Raw genomic sequence first — 22,176 nt, 5'->3', positions numbered from 1 at the left:
GAGTATAAGTATATAAATATACACATTTTTAGCCATGTATAAATGTATAGACATATATATATTTTAAATATATTTAAAATATATATTTATATATAAAATACATTTATGTATATACTTTATATATATATATATATATATATACATACCACATTTTTTTTAAGCATTCTCCTAGATATTTATTTATTTATTTATATGTTTATTGGAGTATAATTACTTTACAATGTTGTGTTAGTTTCTGCTGTATATCAAAGTGAATCAGCTATATGTATCCCCATATTCCCTCCCTCTTGAGCCTCCCTCCCACTCTCCCTATCCCACTCCTCTAGGTGGTCACAAAGCACCAAGCTGATCTCCCTGTGCTATGCAGCTGCTTCCCACTAGCTATCTGTTTTACATTTGGTAGTGTATATATGTCAATCTCACTTTCTCACTTTGTCCCAGCTTCCCCTTCTCCCCTCCCCTGTGTCCTCAAGTCCATTCTCTACGTCTGCGTCTTTATTCCTGTCCTGACCATAGGTTCTTCAGAACCAATTTTTTTTAGATTCCATATATATGTGTTAGCATACGGTATTTGTTTTTCTCTTTCTGACTTACTTCACTCTGTATGACAGTCTCTAGGTCCATCTACCTCACTACAAATAACTCAATTTCATTTCTTTTTATGGCTGAGTAATATTCCGTTGTATATATGTGCCACATCTTTTTTATCCATTCATCTGTCGATGGACACTTAGGTTGTTTCTCTGTCCTGGCTATTGTAAATAGTGCTGCAATGAACATTGTGATACATGTCTATTTTTGAATTATGGTTTTCTCAGGGTATATGCCCAGTAGTGGGATTGCTGGGTCATATGGTAGTTCTATTTTTAGTTTTTCAAGGAACCTCCATACTGTTCTCCATAGTGGCTCTATCAATTTACATTCCCACCAACAGTGCAAGAGTGTTCCATTTTCACCACACCCTCTCCAGCCTTTATTGTTTGTAGATTTTTGATGATGGCCATCTGACTGGTGTACCACATTTTCTTTATCCATTCATCCATCAATGGACATTTAGATTCAATTAAGCAGACTTTTGCGTAGTCACCTTGTCAATATACCTATGATTTTTCTAAATAAAGTTCTGTCTACATTCTTTGGTTTAAGAAAATTTTATTTATAATATACTCTTGTGACAGTTTCAGATTGTATCAAGCTGGAGACTGTGAACAAGTGCCTAGCTTATCCTTAACCCAACAGTTCTGGGATTACTTTTACTCTAAGGCTGGGACCACCTATTTGCATTGATTTTGTTTCTCCTATGCTATCTGCTTATTCTCTGTTTAAAGTAACTTTCCACTTCCCACACTCCTGAATACTCTTTCAGTGCATAAACCTTCACCTTAAAAAGAAACTACACACACATCCACACACCCACCTGAGCAACTTTTATAAACAGCAATCCTGACACTCAGAATAAAACATAAGGACCTATTTTGGCTGGGCAAATGCAGAAGAACCTGAGTGAATGGATTTTGGCAAAACTTTGAGAGAATCCAAAAATGTTTCACCTTGAGGACTAAAGTTGTGCTACTCATAAAGGAATTTGGAAAACCAACTAGAAATAGAAGAATAGATCAGGAGTGCCCACTTGAATTCCTGGATTATCTGGGAGGACCCCCCCCCCAAATGGCCTCTCATTGGGCACCCTGAATGAATTTCTCTGAGAATACAGGCTTGCTGTTAGAAGGTAGTCCATTTGCCTATCGACATGTGTATATTTGTACATGCATTAATATGTACATATAACATACATTTGTAGTTCTGATGATTCAATGTGATAATGCGTGTAAAACTCTGACAATAAGTAAGCATTCCATATAGTTAATCTTTCAGTAATTCTGTGAAATCTCTGTGATTCTGTGAAATCACATTTTATATGTGAAGAAACTGATGCTCAGAGAAATTAAGTCATTTGACTAGAGTTGCCCTCCTGGTAAGTGACAGAGCTAGAATTCAAACCCTTGTCTGACCCCAAAGCCCATGGTCATTCTACATATTATATCATCGACTTAAACTACTTTATAGCTGATTGCTCCCTAATCTAATCTAAGGCCCTATCCCAGACCTATCTCTCCAGCTCTAGATTTAGGCATTTAATTCCCCATTTGCAAGGTCCATAGTTAAACCAAACTCCACGGAGCCTTCAATGAACTTATTTTCTTACTCCACAAAGTTCTTCCTTTCCTGTACTACCTATTTTGGTGAACTGTCCCACCACCCATTGTCCAAGCTATACACCTGGTGTTTTCTTAGTCTCCTTCAACTTTCTCACCCCCATATTCAGTTGGTCACCACTTCCTTGACATTTCCTGTGCTGCTTTTCCTCTCTGGGCTCTTACCATAGCTCCTATTCATCACTCCTCACATGGAGAACTGCAGTAGTCTCCTAATTGGCCTCCCTGCCTGTAGACCTACTCCCATCTAATCTGTCATCTGCAGTTGAGGAAATTCCACTCTGATGACCTTATTCCATTTCTTTATAGTCTTTTGAAAGCCCCATGTTTCTTATCAGATGAAATATGAATTCTCTAACATAGTACACATGGCCTCCCTGGTCTGGCCATTTCCCACTGTCCAGCCTCATCACAGGACACTTCTTCACTAATACCCTGTGCTCTAGCAAAGCCCAAATCCTTTAATTCCCTGATTGTTTCCTATTATCTTATGTTTTTATACTGTTCTCTCAGACTGGAATACTCTTCCTAATTTTCTGATAAACTCCAACTCATTCTTTAAGATCTTGCTTAAGTGTTCATACCTAGACACCTTTTTTGGTCCATCAAGCAGAGCTGAGCTCTCTATTTTTGTTCGTTATTGTGCCCAGTCCTCTACAGTTTGACCTTTTGTTTACACCTCTGTCATGGGCACTACAATTTCTGTGACCTGTTTGGGAGTACATACTCTTTACTTTTATATTATATAGCACCACATACTGTTTTGATACATGCATTCTCTCTTATTTTAACTATATTCACTTATTATCTGCTGTTTTTCTTGTTTATTTTCTTGTTTGTATATGTTTATATTGTTTTCTGTCTTGTTTGCTACCATGTCCAAAGGCTTAGAATAGTGCTTGGCATATGGTAGCTATTCCACAAATGTCTTAGAATGGATGAATTAATTCAACAAAATATAGTTGTAGAAGTTTATCAGGGCACTCTAATTATTCATATATATATATATATATATATATTATATATATATATATATAAACATATATAAATAAATATATCATACACGATATTATGTATATGATAATATACTTATATTATAATTTAACTTAATTTTAGCATTTCCTGATGTTGGAGAGAACGGTAGCATCATCCATAACCTCTGGGACAAAATGGGTCTAGAAAACGTAGAGAGCAAGAGTGAGCCCAAGATGATAGTGAAAAGGAGAGCTCGGCAAGGAAAATGTTGAATTTCTATGTGGAGGTAGAATTGAGATAAAAAGAATGAGAAGCCTTTTTCAAGGGTCTGAGCAAATATAAACTAGATTGTTTACTTTGATTTGGTTGTGAAATTTGTTATGATCATTGATTTTCTTTTTTATTCCACCATTGGTGTGTATGTTGCATGGCTGCTCTGCTGATACAGTTAATGTTGTTCTGCTTACTGTTGAAATGGTCATGTGGCAGGCCTGTAATGCATGCATAGTCCGGTTCCAGGACTGAGCCTTGTGCAGTGTTGCTGTTGGGGGAATTCCTGATAGACTTTCTGGTGTAAAGGCTGCACAGCAAATCACTGGATAATTGTCAGCACTGTGGGAATCCCTCCACTGGGAAACTTACATAGTCATATTGTTCGGCTGGCACTTCAGAGCTTGTGGCTGTAGACAATATCTGCTAGAATGTTGCTCTAAAGTACCTCAGGAGACTGTATAGTTTCCACCATTTCCTGTGAAATGCTCTAGTTTGGGTTTATTTAGAAATAATGAAGCAGCATTGAATTATATCAGTCATAAGGAGACCACAGAAATTGCTGCCTTTAACCATCAGCATTATTTATTTCCACCATTAAAAATATCCTTTTCCTTTTAAAATTTCTATGTTGTTTGTTTGCATGTGTTTTGGTATAAGTTAATATGATCCAGAAAAAAATCCTAAAGACACAAAAACAGTATTTTCCTCAGTGTAATGCCTCTAAGATTTTAACTTAAAGATTTTTTTGTGAATATTTAGAATTTAAATTTTAAAATTTTAGTCTTAAGTTGATATGTTCAGTTGCTATTTGTCAAAAATACTGAAATTCTAAAACATTTGAATGGCTGGTGGTTGCAATAAAAAAGTGTTCAAAATTGGCTTTGAATAAATATTTGTTGAATAAATAAAATTGGAGAAATCCTAGAAATCTGAGTTTTAATATCCCATGCATAGGTCAGTGGTCTTTATTCTTTTGGGGGTTACAGAATCCTTTGAAAATTTGATAAAGTATGGATTTCCTCTCATTATCTAAAAAAAACCCAATAAGAAATAAAAAGAAAATTCTGAAGCCCATTCATGGACCTGTGGCACTGGTGACCTCGTATGGAATAGTTTTATTACATAAATGTGTTAACTCTCAGGTACTGGGAGAACTGTATTAATGTATTCCAGAACACTTTTTAAGAAATGTGATCATAGTTACTATTTACTAGATCTGATATCTTGCCTGATGTATAGAGCAAATAGTCCAGATAGAAATGGAGGTAACTAAGTCTTAGGTATTATTAGAGAACTTAGAAAGACCACTGAACCCAAAGGACTGTGTCTAGTGTGGGGGTAGTGTCAACAAATTGAGATCTGGAGGATGAAGGGTAGTTGTGTTTTGTCATGTAGATGGGGAGGTTGAGAGAGTTGTAGGCCCAGGGAATCTCAACGGCCTTAGACGATACAGACATTTAGGGGGCTGGCTGGGAGGAGGACAGTGGCAGTAGAGGAAGATGAAGGTAGGAGCAGATTAACAATGTTCTTAAAAACCATGCTAAGGAGTTTATACATAGTGTATGGGAATGGATGACTTTAAAGCAGGTCAGTGACATGAAGAGATTTTTTATTTTAGAAAAATTACTGACTCTGGACAATGAATTGGGGAAAGAAGTTGGCAAAATTAGAGAAAGAACAACTAGTATGCTTTTTCAGTAATCCAGTGCATGATGGTGGTGGCTTGGGGCAAAGTTGGAGAATTGCACAGTAGGTAGGACATTGGGTTTGATTAGATTTGGAGATAAGGGAGCTGGAAGAGTCAGGAATGGATCCTAGGTTTTTGTCTTGGGCAACCTGATGGATGATTGTGAAATATAGAACTTCGGAGGAGTGAGTGGGAGAGGTGGGAGGAAAGGAAAGGAGACAGCGTTGAGTTTTCAACACTGAGTTTGAAGTGCCTGTGGAACATCCTTGAGATGTCTGGGAAGCAGTTGGGTATATGAGTCTAAGCTCAGAAGGAAGACTGGGCCATAGGGAAACATTTGAGGTTCGTCAGTAGTTCTTAAACTTTTTCCACCTTAACACACCTGAAGAAGAATATAAAACCATCCCACCCATAAAAGTGGCTCAATTTGGCAATGATTGTCATTTTATCTCTGAGAAAGCTCTTTCCCAAGGTGACTGCATGGCTCTCTTATTTCATTCGTCTTTCTGTTCATTGTTACATTATCAAAAAGCCTGCCCCATACTACCCTATAAAAAAAATAACACTTACTCTGGTCACTCCCTATTCCATTTAAAACACTATTGTTCTTCATACCACGGACTGCCACCTAATACATATATATTTGTTTATTGGATTATTTTTCCTTCCATCAGAATGTAACTCATTGTGAGACAGGAATTTTGTCTTTTCTGTTCACTAATCTACAAGGTCTAGAACTTCCCTGGCACATGTCTTTGAATAAATTATTTTCAACATGGTGGAGAATGGGATGAGAGGATGTGAAATCTGGGAAATCTTTTCTACACATTTTGATTCAGGTCCCTGAACAAGGATACCCTCTGTACTCTGCCCTCATCCGTAGATTTGAGAATCATTATTAGTGATACTGTCTAGAGACATTGGAATTGATGTCATTGTCCAGAGAACATATGTAAAGTAAGGAGAGAGGCATGAAAAGACAAGAGTGAGAAATACCAATGCTCAAGGGAGAAGGCAGAGATGAGGATTCCACAAATGAATTCCATAGCTAGAGAGGTATGAAGAAAACCAGAATATGCTAGATCAAGGAAGTTCAGACACAGTATAATAAAGAGGGTTAGATCAGTGATTTCCAATGCTGCTAGGAATGAAGGCCTAGGCAAAAATAGGTAGAAGAACTAGTACTTCACAGTAGGAGAAACATAAATGGCTTGTAAACATGAAAGAAGCTACTCTTGCTAGTAATCAAAGAAATTAAGTTCCACTAAGTATCATATGGTAGTGGAATCCTCCCAACAAGCAGTCAATTCATTACTTTAAAAAAAGACATGACCATATCAAATAAAAAGCTGACTTATATTTGGAAAATATTTTTAAATCCTGATATACGATAAGCATGATACATTTACACTTTAAATCAACATGGATTGGAAAATTATAATCAGTAATTTGCATTGTCTTTTATTTCAATATTGCTGTTGTAAATATCAATTTGTACATTTTTCTGATTAATTCTGTCTTGAGAAACGTTTAGAAATATGGTGAAAGATTCACATACTGAGATGACATAGCATCATAACTGAGGCATATTTCTGTACAGAAGGCTGGCAGAGAGGCATGCTATAATAAGAACCACACAGATGGACCATTGCCATTTTCTCTGACCCAAGTTCTTAACCATGAAAACCTCCTAGGTAGCCTTCTGAATGCCTCAGATCTGAGAAGGGTTTCTTCACAAGACAGGTTGTGTCCACAAAAGAGGATTTATTAAATTCAGAGGAAAAACACTCATATTGGGTTTGGTGACTGACCAAATGCCCCTGCTCTCTTAGCAAATGTCATCATTCAACTAAGCAGCACTTCAAGCAGGGACCTTTTGCCTCATGTTCTAAGAATACAATTAAAACAATGCTTGATTCTTAATTATTAGCAAAAGAAACCTACTGGCAGACTTAAGCAGAAAGGTATTGACTAGAATATTGGGCAGAGGTCTGAAGAATTAAGCTCAGGAACATGAAGGAATGATGAAGGCTAGCCTAGATAGCTCCTTGGACTCCAGTCAAATCCTGCACAGAGTCTGTTGCAAATGCTGAATCCTGTTCTGCTTCCACCAATGCTACCCTTAGAAAATGGATATTGCTGCCACGGTTACTCTACCACACAAATAGATTTCTCACTGGTTGTTTCACTTTTAAAAGCATTATTAATTTCGAGTGAAAACCTGAGTCTGGTGTAGATAATGGAGGAAGCTTTGTCACATGTCTGCATCCCAGCAACAGAGGAGGCTTGGATCATGAGCAACTGATTTGTGGCTTCAAATTGTAGGAAGTGAGTTATGCCTTCTGCTAAGATTCACATTATGGAGAGTGCTCCAAAAGTGTGGCTTACTTCACTCTGTATGACAGACTCTAGGTCCATCCACCTCACTATGAAATGTAAAATAGATAGCTAGTGGGAAGCAGCCACATAGCACAGGGAGATCAGCTTGGTGCTTTGTGACCACCTAGAGGGGTGGGATAGGGAGGGTGGGAGGGAGGGAGACGCAAGAGGGAAGAGATATGGGGATATATGTATATGTATAACTGATTCACTTTGTTATACAGCAGAAACTAACACACTATTGTAAAGCAATTATACTCCGATAAAGATGTTTAAAAAAAAATTAAAAACCATAAATAAAGTGGGACCAATCCATTATTTAAAACAAAACAAAACAACAACAAAATGACAAGAGCCTATTGAACAAAAGGCAGATTAAAAATACACACTGGAAAATGTTATTAAATGTTGAAAGACATTAGCAAACATTCAGAATCTGCCTGATTCTGATGGAATTCAGATGGAAGGAGAAAAGGAAAGTAGTGAAATTATGCTAATTTATTTTTTTATTTAGGTAAATCAAGAAATATTATTTCATTGATAGTTTTGATAAATTAAAAAATATAGGCTTAAACATAGTGTTTTAAAAAGGTGAAGAAAAATAAAATAATAAAAACAATCTTCCAAGAATCACGCAAAACAGAAAATAAATAAGAGCAAGAACAATCATAAGTGTAATAGTAACTATACTAGGAAAGAAACCAAAACAAAAATTTACAGAATGGGTGAAAAATGTGAAATTCAAGTAAATTAAGAGGAATACTTATATAATTAAAAGTGTGGGCTCTGAATTGTCCCTATTTTGAATTCAGAACCAATTCTGCAATTTACTAACCATAGGACCGTGGGAAAGTCATTTAAAGATGTTATGCTTTAGTGTTTTTACTTGTATAATGGTATGCAAAGCACATCAAAGGAAAGTGGACTCAGAAGAAATTTTATGAACTTCAGTACATTTGTAAAAAATTAATGAAAATAGGTTAATTAAATCTTTAATTCAAGAAGCCAAGAAGGAGAAAATAAACCTTAAAAAAAAGGAATTAATAAAGATAAGTAGAGAAATTAATGAGCTAGAAAATGTAAAAATATTTGAATTGGTAAATAAAATGGAACTGGCTGTTTACAAAACCAAAAAAAAAAAAAAAACCTGAAATAGATGAATTTTTATACTTTAATTTAAAAAAATGTATTATAGTAGAATGTATAAAATGAACATACAGAAAAATATAGTCACAGATTAAAGGTAAACTGACAGAACAACATTTGCACATATGCTGAAAAGGGTTACTTTCTTTAATATTGATGGTGTTTTTAGAAATCAACAAGTAAAATCTGAAAATATCCAGTGAAAAATAGGTACAATACATAAATATATAATTTTCAAGAGAAAGAAAATACAAGGATTTGAGCACCCAGAGTGGATAGCTTAGGTAAGAATCATCCATTACAGAGTAATGCCTTAATAAAACTTTTATTTTTTTTCCTGGCTAAGTGGGCTACATACTATAAAAATCTGTACACCAGCCTAGGAAGCTCCTATCACCCATCACCAAAACCTCTTTTTTATGGGAAGTATGAGTATGTAATAACAGAGCAACTCAAAATGATGTTCTCTGAACTTTAGGGAGATTAACCCACTCTATAATGCATGTATTTAACCAAACTTATTTAAAAACATAAATAAAATACATCATAATCTGAGAAACTGGGTGAGACAGATGAAATGAATAGGGCAAAATCAGATTAAATATAAATAGCAGAAATATATAAAGAGTTCAGCTGTCTATATTGCTCTTTTATAGGCTTTGTATCATGGACCAGATTTGAGAACAGTTATAAACATGTATTGCAGACTAATCCATCGTGTTAAATATCGACTTGGTCTTTGGAGGACGAGACAAATTATAAACCTTACAGAGCTAGAGGAATGGATGGACAGAAAAAAATGTATGTGATGCTATCATTTCTGATTTGATTTTAGATTTGGAATTTTTTTAACCATTAATTATTTACATAAAATTTACATATAATTACCCATAGACAACACAAGTAGGCGATATTTTTATTGCTTCAAGCTATTTACTTTTTAAGTTGATGTATATGTGGATTAATTTATTAGGATCTCATTCTGGCTAAACAAAAAGGAAATTTAAAGGAAAGATAGCTAAAGAATGAGATTTCAGAAAGAACATGAACCAGAGCTGCTCCAGAGATCTAAGGAGCAAAAAATAAGAGGCAATCTCTGTTTGCCTCTGGGGGATAGAAAAGCTGCTATCACTTTATGATTTTTTATTCTTGAGCTTTAAATTCAAATTCTAGGTTGGTTTAGCTTGAGTTATGTGTCCAACACTTTGCCTTGATAGGGCAAAGAAATCTGCTTGGGAGTTGCATAGAAACTTAGAAACTATATTCATTGAGGGTAGGGAGTAGCTCCCCAAAGGAAAACTACATATTTATAACAGAAGAACAGTTAAAGGACACTGAGCAGACTAAACAACAGATATCCATTACATGTTGCTTATTAGTGTTGAAATTCTACGTGAAGAACAGGTTTTCCAATTTCTATCTTAACTTTCAGAATCCTGATTTTTATTATATTTAATGAATTTATTATTGCTTGATTAGGATGGATATTACAGTCTGTTTCTTGATTAAAAAAAAAATAAATGAGGACTTCTGGTTTCTGCTTCTGTACGTAAGGAGCTTGGAAGTCAACACTCTATCTTAACAACAAGTAAAAAAGCTGAACAGACTAAAAAATCAACAAGTCTTCCTGGATTCGTAAAAGAGGGGAGACACAGGGCAAACTGCTGCCCCTAAGACTGGAGAGACAGGCATACAAAGTCACAGCTTACCAGAGCAGAGACTCATGAGCAGAATCCGGTGTGGGAACCAGTGCTGGGGTAAGAAAAATGAACTGTAATTGACAAATGGCAGGAGCACAATTCTGAGAGTTAAAAATTCCAGAGGATCCAGTCATAAAGGGGCCTCCACAATACTGCGATATTTACCTCCAGGAGCTCAATCAGATTCCCACAGTAAATATGAGAAAATGAACCATTTTGAAATATGCCAGAGCACTCCATTCTTCTTAACAAGGCCTGCCTTGAGAGGAAACTAATTAACCAGAGCCTAACCTGCTGGGTATTATCAGAGCCTAATTAAACCTGTGGAAGGGAAATACCCAACTCCAGTCCACTCTGACCATCCTGTCCCACCTAAGGAGGAAGAAAAAAACTGGGAAACATTCATAAAGTTCACAGTCCAGAGACATAGGCTCCATAAGAGACTGAGACCTAATCATTAGAACACTTCCTCTCCCCCAGCACCTTATCACCACGTTACTAAAGACCTTTTTACAGCAGTTTCTTTTACCCACTATGTCATGACTAGCTACATGTATACTACAAGGTAAACAAAAACGCAAAAAACACAATTTGTAAAGACAAAGCAAACGTCAGAACCAGACGTGGCAGAGATGTTGGAATTATCAGACTGAGAATTTAAAACAACTATGATTAAATATGCTGATTATGCATAAAATAGACAGCATGCAAGAACAGATGGGCAAGGTAGGCAGAGAGATGGAAATCCCAAGAAAGAACCCCAAAGAAATGATAAAAATAAAAAATATTGTAACAGAAATGAAGAATGCCTCTGATGGGCTTCTTGGAAAGGTGGCTGAGGAAAGATTCTCTGAGCTAGAAATTATATCAATAGAATCCTTGAACACTGAAAAGCAAAGAGAACAAAAACTGAAATAAAAAACAGAACAAAGTATCTAGGGACTGTGGGGCAACTACAAAAGGAGTAACATATGGGAATACCAGAGGGAGAAGAAAGAAACAGAAGAAATATTTATAACAATAATAACTGAGAATTTCCCCAAATTAATGTCAGACACCAAACCACAGATCCATGAAGTCCAGAGAACACCAAGCGGAATAAATTCCAAAAAACTACACCTAGGCGTATCATCTTCAAACTATAGAAAATTAAAGATAAAGACAAAAATTCTGAAAGAAGCCAGATGGGGAAGGCACCTGGCCTCTGGAGAAAAAAAAAAAAAAAGAATTACATTTGACTTATCCAAAACCATGCAAGTAAGGAGAATGGCATGAAATAGTTAAAATGTTGAGAGAAATAAAACACCAACCCAGAATTCTGTACCCTTAAAAATTATACTTAAAAAATGAAGGACTTCCTCAGACAAACAAAAATTGAGGGAATTTGTTGCCAGTATATCTGCCTTGCAAAAAGTGTTAAAAGAAATTTCTTAGAGGGGAAATAATATAGGTCAGAAACTCAGACTACAAAAAGTAAAGAAGAGCACTGAAGAAGAAATAAGAAGGTAAAATAAAACATTTATTTTTCTTATTCCTAAGTGATCTTACAGATAACATGTTCAAAATAATACTAACAATATACTCAATTACAATATACATATATAGCTTAGGTATAATTATATATGCTGATATATGTACATGTATGTATAAGTGAAGTGAATGACAACAATTATACAAGGGATGGGAGGGAGGAATTAGAATTATTTTGTTATTGTAAGGTATTTGCACTACCCATGAAGTAGGATAGTGTTATTTGAAAGTGGATTTAGATTAGCTATAAATGTATATTGTGAACTCCAGGGCAACCATTAAAATAAAGTAAAAAAAAAAGGATAATAGGTATGCTTTGAAATGAGAGAAAATAGAAACATATAAAATCCTCAATTAAAATTACAAAAGGCAGAGAAAAGTAGAAGAGAAAAATAAGAACAAAGAACAAGGGCAACAAATAGAAAACCTATCAGATATAGTAGATCTGAATCCAACTGTGTCAGTAATCACTTCGAACATTAAATGATCTAAATTCACCAATTAAAAGGCAGACATTGTCAGAGTAGGTCAAAAAACACAACCCAATGGTATGCTGTCTACAAGAAACCCACTTTAAATATAAAGACATATATAGGTTAAAAGTAAATGGATGGAGAAAAATGTACCATGCTAACAATAATCAAGATAAAGCAGGAGCAGCTATATTAATTTCAGACAGAGCAGGTTGCAAATTAAGGAAAGTTATCAAAGGTGAAGAAGAGCATTACATAATGGTAAAGGGGTCAATTCTCCAAGAATACATTAACAATTGTAATTGTGTATCTGCCTAACAACATAGCATCAAACTACGTGAGGCAAAAACTGATAGAACTACAAGGAGAAATAGATGAATCCACTAACATAGTTGGGTAAAATCCAACACCCATTCATAATAAAACCTCTCAGTAAACAGGAAATAGAGAGGAACTTTCTCAACTTGATAAAGACTATCTACAAAAAAACTACAGCTAACATCATACCTAACGTGAGTAACTCAGAGTTTTCCTACTAAGATCAGGTACATGACAAGGACATCCTCTCTCACCACTCTCTCTCACCACTTCTTTTCAACTTCATGCTGGAAGTTCTTGCTGATGCAATAAAGCAATAAAAGGAAATAAAGGCATACAGATTGGGAAGAAAGAAAACTATCTTTGTTTGCAGATCATATGATCATTTGTGTAGCAAATCTGAAAGAATTGACAAAAACCCTCTGGAACTAGCAAGCCATTTATATCAAGGTTGCAGGATACAAGGTTAATATACAAAAGTTAATTGCTTCCTGGATACCAACAATGAACAAGTAGACTTTGAAATTAAAAACACACTACCATTTACATTAGTACCCTCCAAAAATGAAATACTTAGGTTTAAAGATAACAAAATATGTATAAGATCTTTATGAGGAAAACTACAAGACTCCAATGAACAAAATCAGAGAACTAGATAAATGGATAGATATTTCATGTTAATGGATAGGTAGTCTCAATATTGTAAAGATGTCAGTTCTTTCTAACTTGATCTATAGATTTAATGCAATCACATTCAAAATCTCAGCAAATTATTTTGTGGACACCACCAAAATGATTCTAAAGTTTATATGGAGAGGCAAAAGACCAGAATAGCTAACACAATATTGAAGAAGAACAAAATTGGAAGACTGATGCTATCTGACTTCAGGATTTATGATAAGGCTACAAGTTCAAGTGTGATATTGGTGAAAGAATAGACAAATAGATCAGTGGAACAGAATAGAGAGCCCAGAAACAGACCCCTATAAATATAGTCAACTGGTCTTTGACAAAAGAACAAAGGCAATATAATAGGGCAAAGATAGTCTTTTCAACAAATGGTGCTGGACTAACTGGGCATCCATGTGTAAAAAAATAAATCTAAACACAGACTTTACACACTTCACAAAATTAACTCAAAATGGATCATAGACCTAAGTGTAAAATGCAAAACTGTGAAACTCCTAGGAGGTAACATAGGAGAAAACCTAGATGATCTTGGGTATGGTGACTTTTTAGATACACCACCAAAGACATGACTCATTAAAAAATTAATTGATAAACTAGACTACATTAAAATGAAGAACTTTTGCTCTGTGAAAGACAGTATCAAGAGAATGGGAAGATGAGCCACATACTGAAAGAAAATATTTGCAAAAGACATATCTAATAAAGGACTGTTATCCGAAATATATAAGGAACTCTTAAAAGTCAACAATAAGAAAGCAAACAACTTGATTAAGATATGGGCCAAAGATCTCAACAGAGACCTCAGCACAGATAACAAATAAGCATATGGAATGATGTTCCACATCATTTGTCATCAGGGAAGTGCAAATTAAAACAACAAAGAGATACCACTACACACCTATTAAAATGGCCAAAATCCAGAACACTGACAGCACCAAACGCTGGCAAGGATGTGAAGCAGCAGGCACTGTTATTCCTTGTTGGTGGGAAAGCAAAATGATACAGCCATTTTGAAAGACAGTTTGGTGTTTTCTTACAAAATTAAACGTACTCTTGCCATACAATCCAGCAATCATTCTCCTTGGTGTTTAGCCACAGGGGATTTATGTTCACACAAACCCTACACATGGATATCTATAGCAGCATTTTCATAATTGCCAAAGCTGGGAAGCAACCTTCCAAGCTTTTCCCTCCATTAGTAGGTGAATGGATAAATAAACTGGTGCACCCAGACAGTGAATATCATTTCATTATAAGAAGAAATGAGCTGTTAAGCCATGAAAAGAAATGGAGGAACCTTAAGTGCATATTACTAAGTGAAAGAAGCCAATCTGAAAAGGCTACATTCTGTATGATTCCAACTATCTGACATTTTGGAAAAGGCGAAACTGTGGAGAAAATAAAAAGATCGATGGTTGCCTGGGGTGGGATTGGGTGGGGGGAAGGAGGAAACAGCAAGCACAGAGGAGTTTTAGGACCATGAAACTATTTTGTACAGTGATGGATACATGTTATTATACATTTGTCCAAACCCAAAGAATGTACAACACCAAGGTAAACTATTGGCTTTAGTGATTATGATGTGTCAGTGTAGGTTTATTCTTGATAACAAACGCACCACTCTGGAGTTGGTGCATTGATTAATAATTGATAATGGGGGGAGGAGTTATCTTTGAGTGTGGGGGTAAAGGATTTATGAGAAATTTCTGTATCTCCTTCTCGAGTTTGTTTTAAACTTAAAACTGCTTTTGCATGTGCAGACTCAGTTCCTGGAGAAAGATGGCAACAGCCAAGAAGCAGAAACACGATGGGTGGGTGAAGATTGGCCCCTGCATCCTGGGGGACACGCTGGGGGTCAGGAAGTTCAGCAAAGTGAAGGCCCATAGAAACTTAGAATCCTGAAATTAGAACATTGGAGAGGAGACTGTGAGTTGGCTTCTGATAGGCTATGAAGGATGAGACACAACTTCAAAAAGCAGAAAACTCTAGGAGCTGGAACATAATAGCCTGGGAGCAAGAAGTAACTCCCATGGATGTCACTGTGTGAGGGCACAGGGAGTAACTGATGCTCATACAAGGTGAACATTTGCTTGGTTCCCTGTCATCATTGTGTTCCATTTAAGAATTCTTAAATGGGACTTCCCTGGTGGCACAGTGGTTAAGAATTCACCTGTAGGGCTTCCCTGGTGGTGCAGTGGTTGAGAGACTGCCTGCCGATGCAGGGGACACGGGTTCGTGCACTGGTCCGGGAGGATCCCACATGCCGCGGAGCCGCTGGGCCCGTGAGCCATGGCCACTGAGCCTGCGCGTCCGGAGCCTGTGCTCCGCAATGGGAGAGGCCACAAGAGTGAGAGGCCCGCGTACCGCAAAAAAAAAAAAAAAAAAGAATTCACCTGCCGAGCAACTAAGCCCGTGCTCCACAACTACTGAGCCTGTGCTCTAGAGCTCACGAGCCACAACTACTGAGCCCACATGCTGCAACTACTGAAGCCCACGCGCCTAGAGCCCGTGCTCCACAACATGTGCACCGCAGTGAGAAGCTCAGTCACTGCAATGAAGAGTAGCCCCCGCTTGCCGCAGCTAGAGAAAGCCTGTGCGCAGCAATGAAGACCCAACGCAGCCAAAAATAAATAAGTTTATTTAAAAAAACCAACAATGGCTTTTGTAACTTTTCTTTAAAAACGAAATAAAACTACAACAACAAAATGATCCGAATAACTTATATTTAACTGGAATCAGCAACTTATTGCCTTATAAAGTAAAAGTGCTACATTTTTGGTAGTTTCAGCTAGTCATAAAATGTCTATTTTATAGTGGACTGTAAGTTCCATGAAGACAAGAACTGCGTCTGTTATGTTCATTAATACATACCCACTGTTAACAAATGCTTGGTTTATCAGAAGGGCTCAAAAATATTTTTTGAAAGGATAGTTTTCATTAAGCTTATTAATTATGCTAAAATTATGTACCAAAAGTATTTATCAATAACCAGAATTCTTTGAGTTAGAATGCCTCCTTTTTGGTGGCTAGAGGTTGAGGAAGGAATAATCCAGAGAGAGAAAGAGATTCTATGTAAGTCATAGAATCAGTCACAGAATCATAGAACTCAGATCAGTTTCCCCAGTCCAACAGCCTGGTTTCTAGAGAAAAAAGCAGGAAGGAGCAAAGTATTTGAGAGATGAAAAGGCAGGAAGAAGAAGGCAGAAAGAGAAAACAAGAGAGGCAGAGAAAGAGAAAACTCTTCTTTCATTAGGAAACTGCTGGGGCTTCTTTTACTTAATCCTTTAAAAAGTGAGAGGGAGTGCAACTAACTTATTTGGGGAAATACTGTTAGCAGAATGGAGAAATGAGTCAGGGAAGAGATGGAAGGAAGGAAAAGGTGCATCATCCATCCATCTAACCAAAGGTGCCCACATGGTTACCATGTGGGCAACCAGAGCTTAATCCCTCTAGGGAACAGTGCAGCCACCTTGCCTCAAGTGCTGTGTCTTTACCCACCAACTCCCCCAGTCAGAGATGAAGAGCTGCTCCAATGGGAGCCTTGATCGCCTGGCACTTCTGGCTTGCTGCACAGGTAGGCAGAGTGGAGTCCTGCAGCCAGAGGGACCCCTTAGGCAATGAAATGCAGGTGCTGGAAATTTAAATCAGATTAGCATGCACAGACATGTAAGGGACAAGGCAATATGAATGGAGACAGCAACTGCTCTAGTTTGCTTGTTAGAATAGAAAAAATCATAGAGATATTAAATAGACATTTATGTTTATTTTCTGCTGTGTTTCAGAATCTGGAATAGCTACTCGTATTCAGGCAATCACTAAATGTTTCTTGAACTTGTTGATGTCTTATGACTGTCCATCTCAACTGAATGAGTGGATGAGTGAATGGATAGAAAATTGAAGTCTATATGGTTGATTGTCAGAATGATACATTAACTTCTGTTAGAAACCACTTTGGTGCCCTTTGTCATTGGGAGCCCGTATTTCAGAGCTAAACCTGTGCTGAGGACAGACCCTGTCAACTTGTAAATGCTGATTAACAATCAGATTTATGGGGCTAATCCATATACTTCAGAATGGAGACTCAATTTCATCTTTTTGAAACAAAAATAAAATGGAGAACTACACTTACGAAACGCGTGCATCAGTTCTCTTGGTCATTATCTAAACCCTGTCTAATGCCAAGTATGGGAAATAGGTGAGGGTTGTCCCGACTGAATGATTTTCTGGGGAAGCCTTGAGCCAGGAGTGACAAAAGACATTAAAGTAGGAAGTAGGAATGCATGATGTTACCAAAAAGTAGATATTTTAAGGGCAAAATCAGCAGTAGAATAAGCAGTCCAATGTGGAATCACCAATTCAAGTAAATAGTTAAAATGTGGGTAGAAGTCAAAAAGAGATGAAAAAATTAGGGAAACTAATCAAAACTAATAAAAAATGCATGCTGAAATGGGTCAACAGAAATCAGGCCCCCAGAAGCCCTGAGCTATGTCTTACGATGTGGTTTGAACGTTGATATATGTAGAGTCTATGGACAACTGTCATGTAAACCAGGCCAGAGGATGCCAGTGTTCTCTTTGGGGAAGCAAGACCAAATTTCCCTCCTTTGGAGTGGGGGAGGGAGAAGCATGCCCACTTCCTCTGCCTGCCCCAGGAGGCTGACATGGTCCTACTCACCTCATGGAGGCTTATCACCAGACATCAAAATAAAACTGGAGTGAAAGTGTCTTCAAATCCAGATCACACTTTCAGGTGGGGTGTATATTTGATTTGTTATTTACAAAGAAAATATTTTATTTTATCTTTTTTTCCTTGTAGTCTATGAAACAGTGTTTGCTAGAAGAGAAGATTGGCAAGGATTAGAAAGAAGTGAGCTCCTTAAGTACTTCAATGACTGTGGTCATTTCCCAATGCACCAGCAAATTGATGAGGTTTGGGACCTGGTCCATAGAGGTATTTTCTCATTTCTTTTTTTTGCTTTCTCCTTTCTTTTTTTCCTCCGTGTTTTCCTCCTTTGTTCTTTCCTTCCTTCTCTTACTTTCATTAAACTTGTCTTATAAGTCCCTTTTTTTCAAATTTTCAAAACCTGATTTTAATATATCAGAAAGAAGAGATTAAAAGAACAGGTTAAAAGAAGTTAATACGGTAAAATTATTTTTAGAGAGGTAGAAGAGATTCTTTAGCTTTTTAAGCTTTTAATGTATTTTTGATACAATATAAGTTATGTCAGGATATATTTTAAACCACCATGTATTTTAAATACTGATGCTAAAATGATTTCTGCTGAATAGATTTGGTACCAAAGAATATAGTCAAGTTTAAATGTTTAAACATTATCAATTATTTCAATGCAATAGATTTTCACAGTTAGAAAATCATTTCTTTTCTGAACAGTCAATAAGTGAAATGATAATATTGTTTTTGTATGGGAATATTTAGTAAGTTAAATGGAACAACATTTCTCCATTCTCTAAAGATTAGTAATGGAGTGCAAATTGTCACCAAGGTTTGGGAGATCTCATTGAATTTTCCTTAACTCCTTAAGATTCTTCTCATCATTTCTTTCTGTGTCCACACTAATGCTATGGCTGGCTGCCATGTTTAAAGATGATGAATGATGTACCCGTAATTTAATTGAGAGGAAAAGATAAACAAGCAAAACAAAATATTTCAGGACCTTTTTTTTTAGTAGAGGTGAAGGGCCCACATACCAGTAGGAAGGTATGATTAATGTCAGAGTGACAAGGTTGAAGCTTCATTAAAGGTTGAAGTTCTCTTCCTTTGTTAGTTCTTAGTGTAATTATCTAATTCTTTACCTATGTATGGACTTTGCTTTGCCACTGCTGAATCCCTAGTACCTAGAAAAGTTTTCTAGACTCTTGCTAAATATTTGTTCACAGTCTGGAGAAGCATCCAGATCATGTTGGATGTTTAAGCAAATTTTTCCTGATGACAAAAACATTAAATATTTATTATAGAAAATTTGGGAATATAGAAATATATAAGATTACTAACCAACAGCAATTAACATTTGATGTTCATCATTCCCAGTTTTTTTCTGTGCATATAACATTTTTATGAAAATAGGAATTTTCTAAATATTTGAAAATCTACTTTTTTGCTTAACAATACTCATTAATTTCCAAGCCATAAGTATCTTTTACAACATTATTTATGATAGAGTAATAACTTGTCATAAGGGTATTCTGTATTTACTGTTTATATTTAAATTCTTACCATTTTTCTTTATAATAAATAATAATAAAATTTTAAAAATTGAATGCAGCAAAATAAAATCAATTAGGGATTTCAGAAACTTATACTTCAGAAACTTGGTAATTTAAAATATGTTTTTCTTCAAATTAACAGTTTCATAGTGATATTTTCCTTCACTGATTATTTTGGAGTATATCATAAAGGCTTAGGTTTAGGGCATGGCTTAGTATTAGCTTGACTGGATTTAATTCCTGGCTTCAGCACTTATTAGCTGTATGTCTTTGGACAAGTTATTTATCTCTGCTATGCCTTACTTTATATATATGTAAAAGGAAGATAATACTCTAAGTCATTGGGCTGTTATGAGGTTAAAATGAAATAATTCATGTAAAACATGTGGCCCATTATAAGTGCTCAATAAATGTTTGCTATTATTATTCTTAAATAATTTTAAGTATACTTAGATAATTATGACAATTAATTTTCATAATTTTTATTTTGAAAATGTTAAAATGTTGAACCTAATTGTTGAATGACGTATTTCTATAGAGATTTTTGTATTGAATGTTATCAACTGGTTTACACCCATATCATCTCTTGCTTACCATAATGACCTGTGTGCTAGAGAAGATGATATGCTCATTTTTGTTCATTTTACAAATGAGAGAACTGAGACTTAGAGACCTTTTTAAGTCATTAGGAGAGCAGAAACTATCCCTGGTCTATTCAAGTCAAGTTCAATGCTCTTTCCATTTTACTATGTGGAATAAAATTTAAAAGTTCAGTGTTACAAAAGCATAATTAGATAGATGGTTAAAATATTCTTGACAGAAAGTATTGCCTTTTATTGATCTTTCACAGACTAGATAATGCCTTGCAATATAGTAGGTTTTCTGAAAATGATGTACTCTATTAAATTTCTTATTAAAACTAGAATTTTCAAAAGAACAGTTAGTATAAAACATACTGTTTTTATTATAATGCCTAAAATTGGGAAGCTTTCCTTTATAGAAAGAAGCCACTCTAACATAATTTAAAATATATGTCCAATTATGCTGCTACATCCAGTTCAAAATTCTAGTGGTTTATAAGAAGCTTTAATTTAAAATGGAGATATTCTAAAATAATGGAAAGAAAACAGAAAATTTATGGGAAATGGAGCTAAATTAATGTTTTCTGCTTGCTTCTTCTAAGAGAATCTGATTTTATGCATTTTGGATTGTCAATCTTCTTCATTCATACTGACTTATTTGATTGTGGATAATAGCTCCAGATGTGCAACCTACACATTTTTTCATCCAGTAGAATATTTCACCTAACCCATATGTACTTAATTAAACTGATTAACTTCGTCAGTGTATGACACCAAGTAGGCCAAAGTTCCAAAACTGTCTGTATGTGTTCAGGTATTTTTAGCTTTTTTTTTTTTTTCCATTTTTTTTCTTATCACTATGGTAACAAAAAATTGTGACTGAGGATGTGATTTTTGTCTGAAAATCTTCCTTTGGAATAATGAAGCCCCTTCAGACTGCATGTATGGCTGATCTTAAAAGCTGAAGACTATGCAAACATGAGAACCTTTACTTGATATTCATTTACATCTCAACAAATGAAACTAATAACAATAGGATGGCATATCTCAAAGGAAAGAAAATCATAATTTGGTTCTATATTATCTATCCTCATATCTAACTAATTTTAGAAGTTTGAACTTTGAAGGTTTTCCAGTGTTTTCTCAACACATAAATAGAACTTTTAGGTTGTTTTCTGCAATTGAAATGAACTCAACAATGAAGACAAATCCACTTTCACTGTGGAGCCCTAGACAAAAATGTTAAAACCCGAAATACCCTCTGCATCTGAAGAAACAATGGTCTGAGATAGGATATGAATTATTTCAGCCTCTCTGACTAGTTGGTGGCAAATTGTAACTGTATCCTGGGCCTCCTGCTCCTCAGGGCACAGCTTTACCCACTACAAGCAGACAACACTGGATTTTCTGTTATTTTCTCAAGATATGGCTTTATGTTATTAAATGGAGAGCATATAATGAGTTTCCCCTAAAATTGTTTTCATATGAACAAGCTGTCTAATAATAAGATTTTTATTTTTTAATTTTTTTTTTGCGGGACGCGGGCCTCTCACTGTTGTGGCCTCTCCCATTGTGGAGCACAGGCTCCGGAAACGCAGGCTCAGCGGCCATGGCTCACGGGCCCAGCTGCTCCACGGCATGTGGGATCCTCCCGGACCGGGCACGACCCCGCGTCCCCTGCATCGGCAGGCGGACTCTCAACCACGGCGCCACCAGGGAAGCCCTAATAATAAGATTTTGATTAAGCATAGAAGGGATTAAAGAGGACTAAAAAAGGTAGTATTCTAGGGCATAAGAAATTTTAATGATAAAATAATGCAAGGAGATTGGTTCAAGATGGCGGAGTAGAAGGATATGCTCTCACTCCCTCTTTCAAAAACACTGGAATCACAACTAACTGCTGAACAATCATCGACAAGGAAACACTGGAACTCACCAAAACAGATACCCCACATGCAAAGACAAAGGAGAAGCTGCAATGAGA

The 22,176-nt window shown here is 36.0% G+C and overlaps 1 protein-coding gene across 1 annotated transcript in view; it reads left to right on the top strand.

Annotated features, from left to right (window-relative positions):
- The window catches only part of IQCM (IQ motif containing M), a 347,601-nt gene that overhangs the window by 127,399 nt on the left and 198,026 nt on the right, over positions 1 to 22,176 (top strand). Inside the window, 2 exon segments of the mRNA XM_069540669.1 lie at positions 9,333 to 9,477; positions 18,203 to 18,337. Of these exon segments, the coding sequence (XP_069396770.1) occupies positions 9,333 to 9,477; positions 18,203 to 18,337 (280 nt within the window).

The sequence above is a fragment of the Delphinus delphis genome, chromosome 5 (assembly GCF_949987515.2).
Source record: "Delphinus delphis chromosome 5, mDelDel1.2, whole genome shotgun sequence".
Lineage (NCBI taxonomy): Eukaryota > Metazoa > Chordata > Mammalia > Artiodactyla > Delphinidae > Delphinus > Delphinus delphis.
This window is presented reverse-complemented; position numbering and strand designations above follow the sequence as displayed.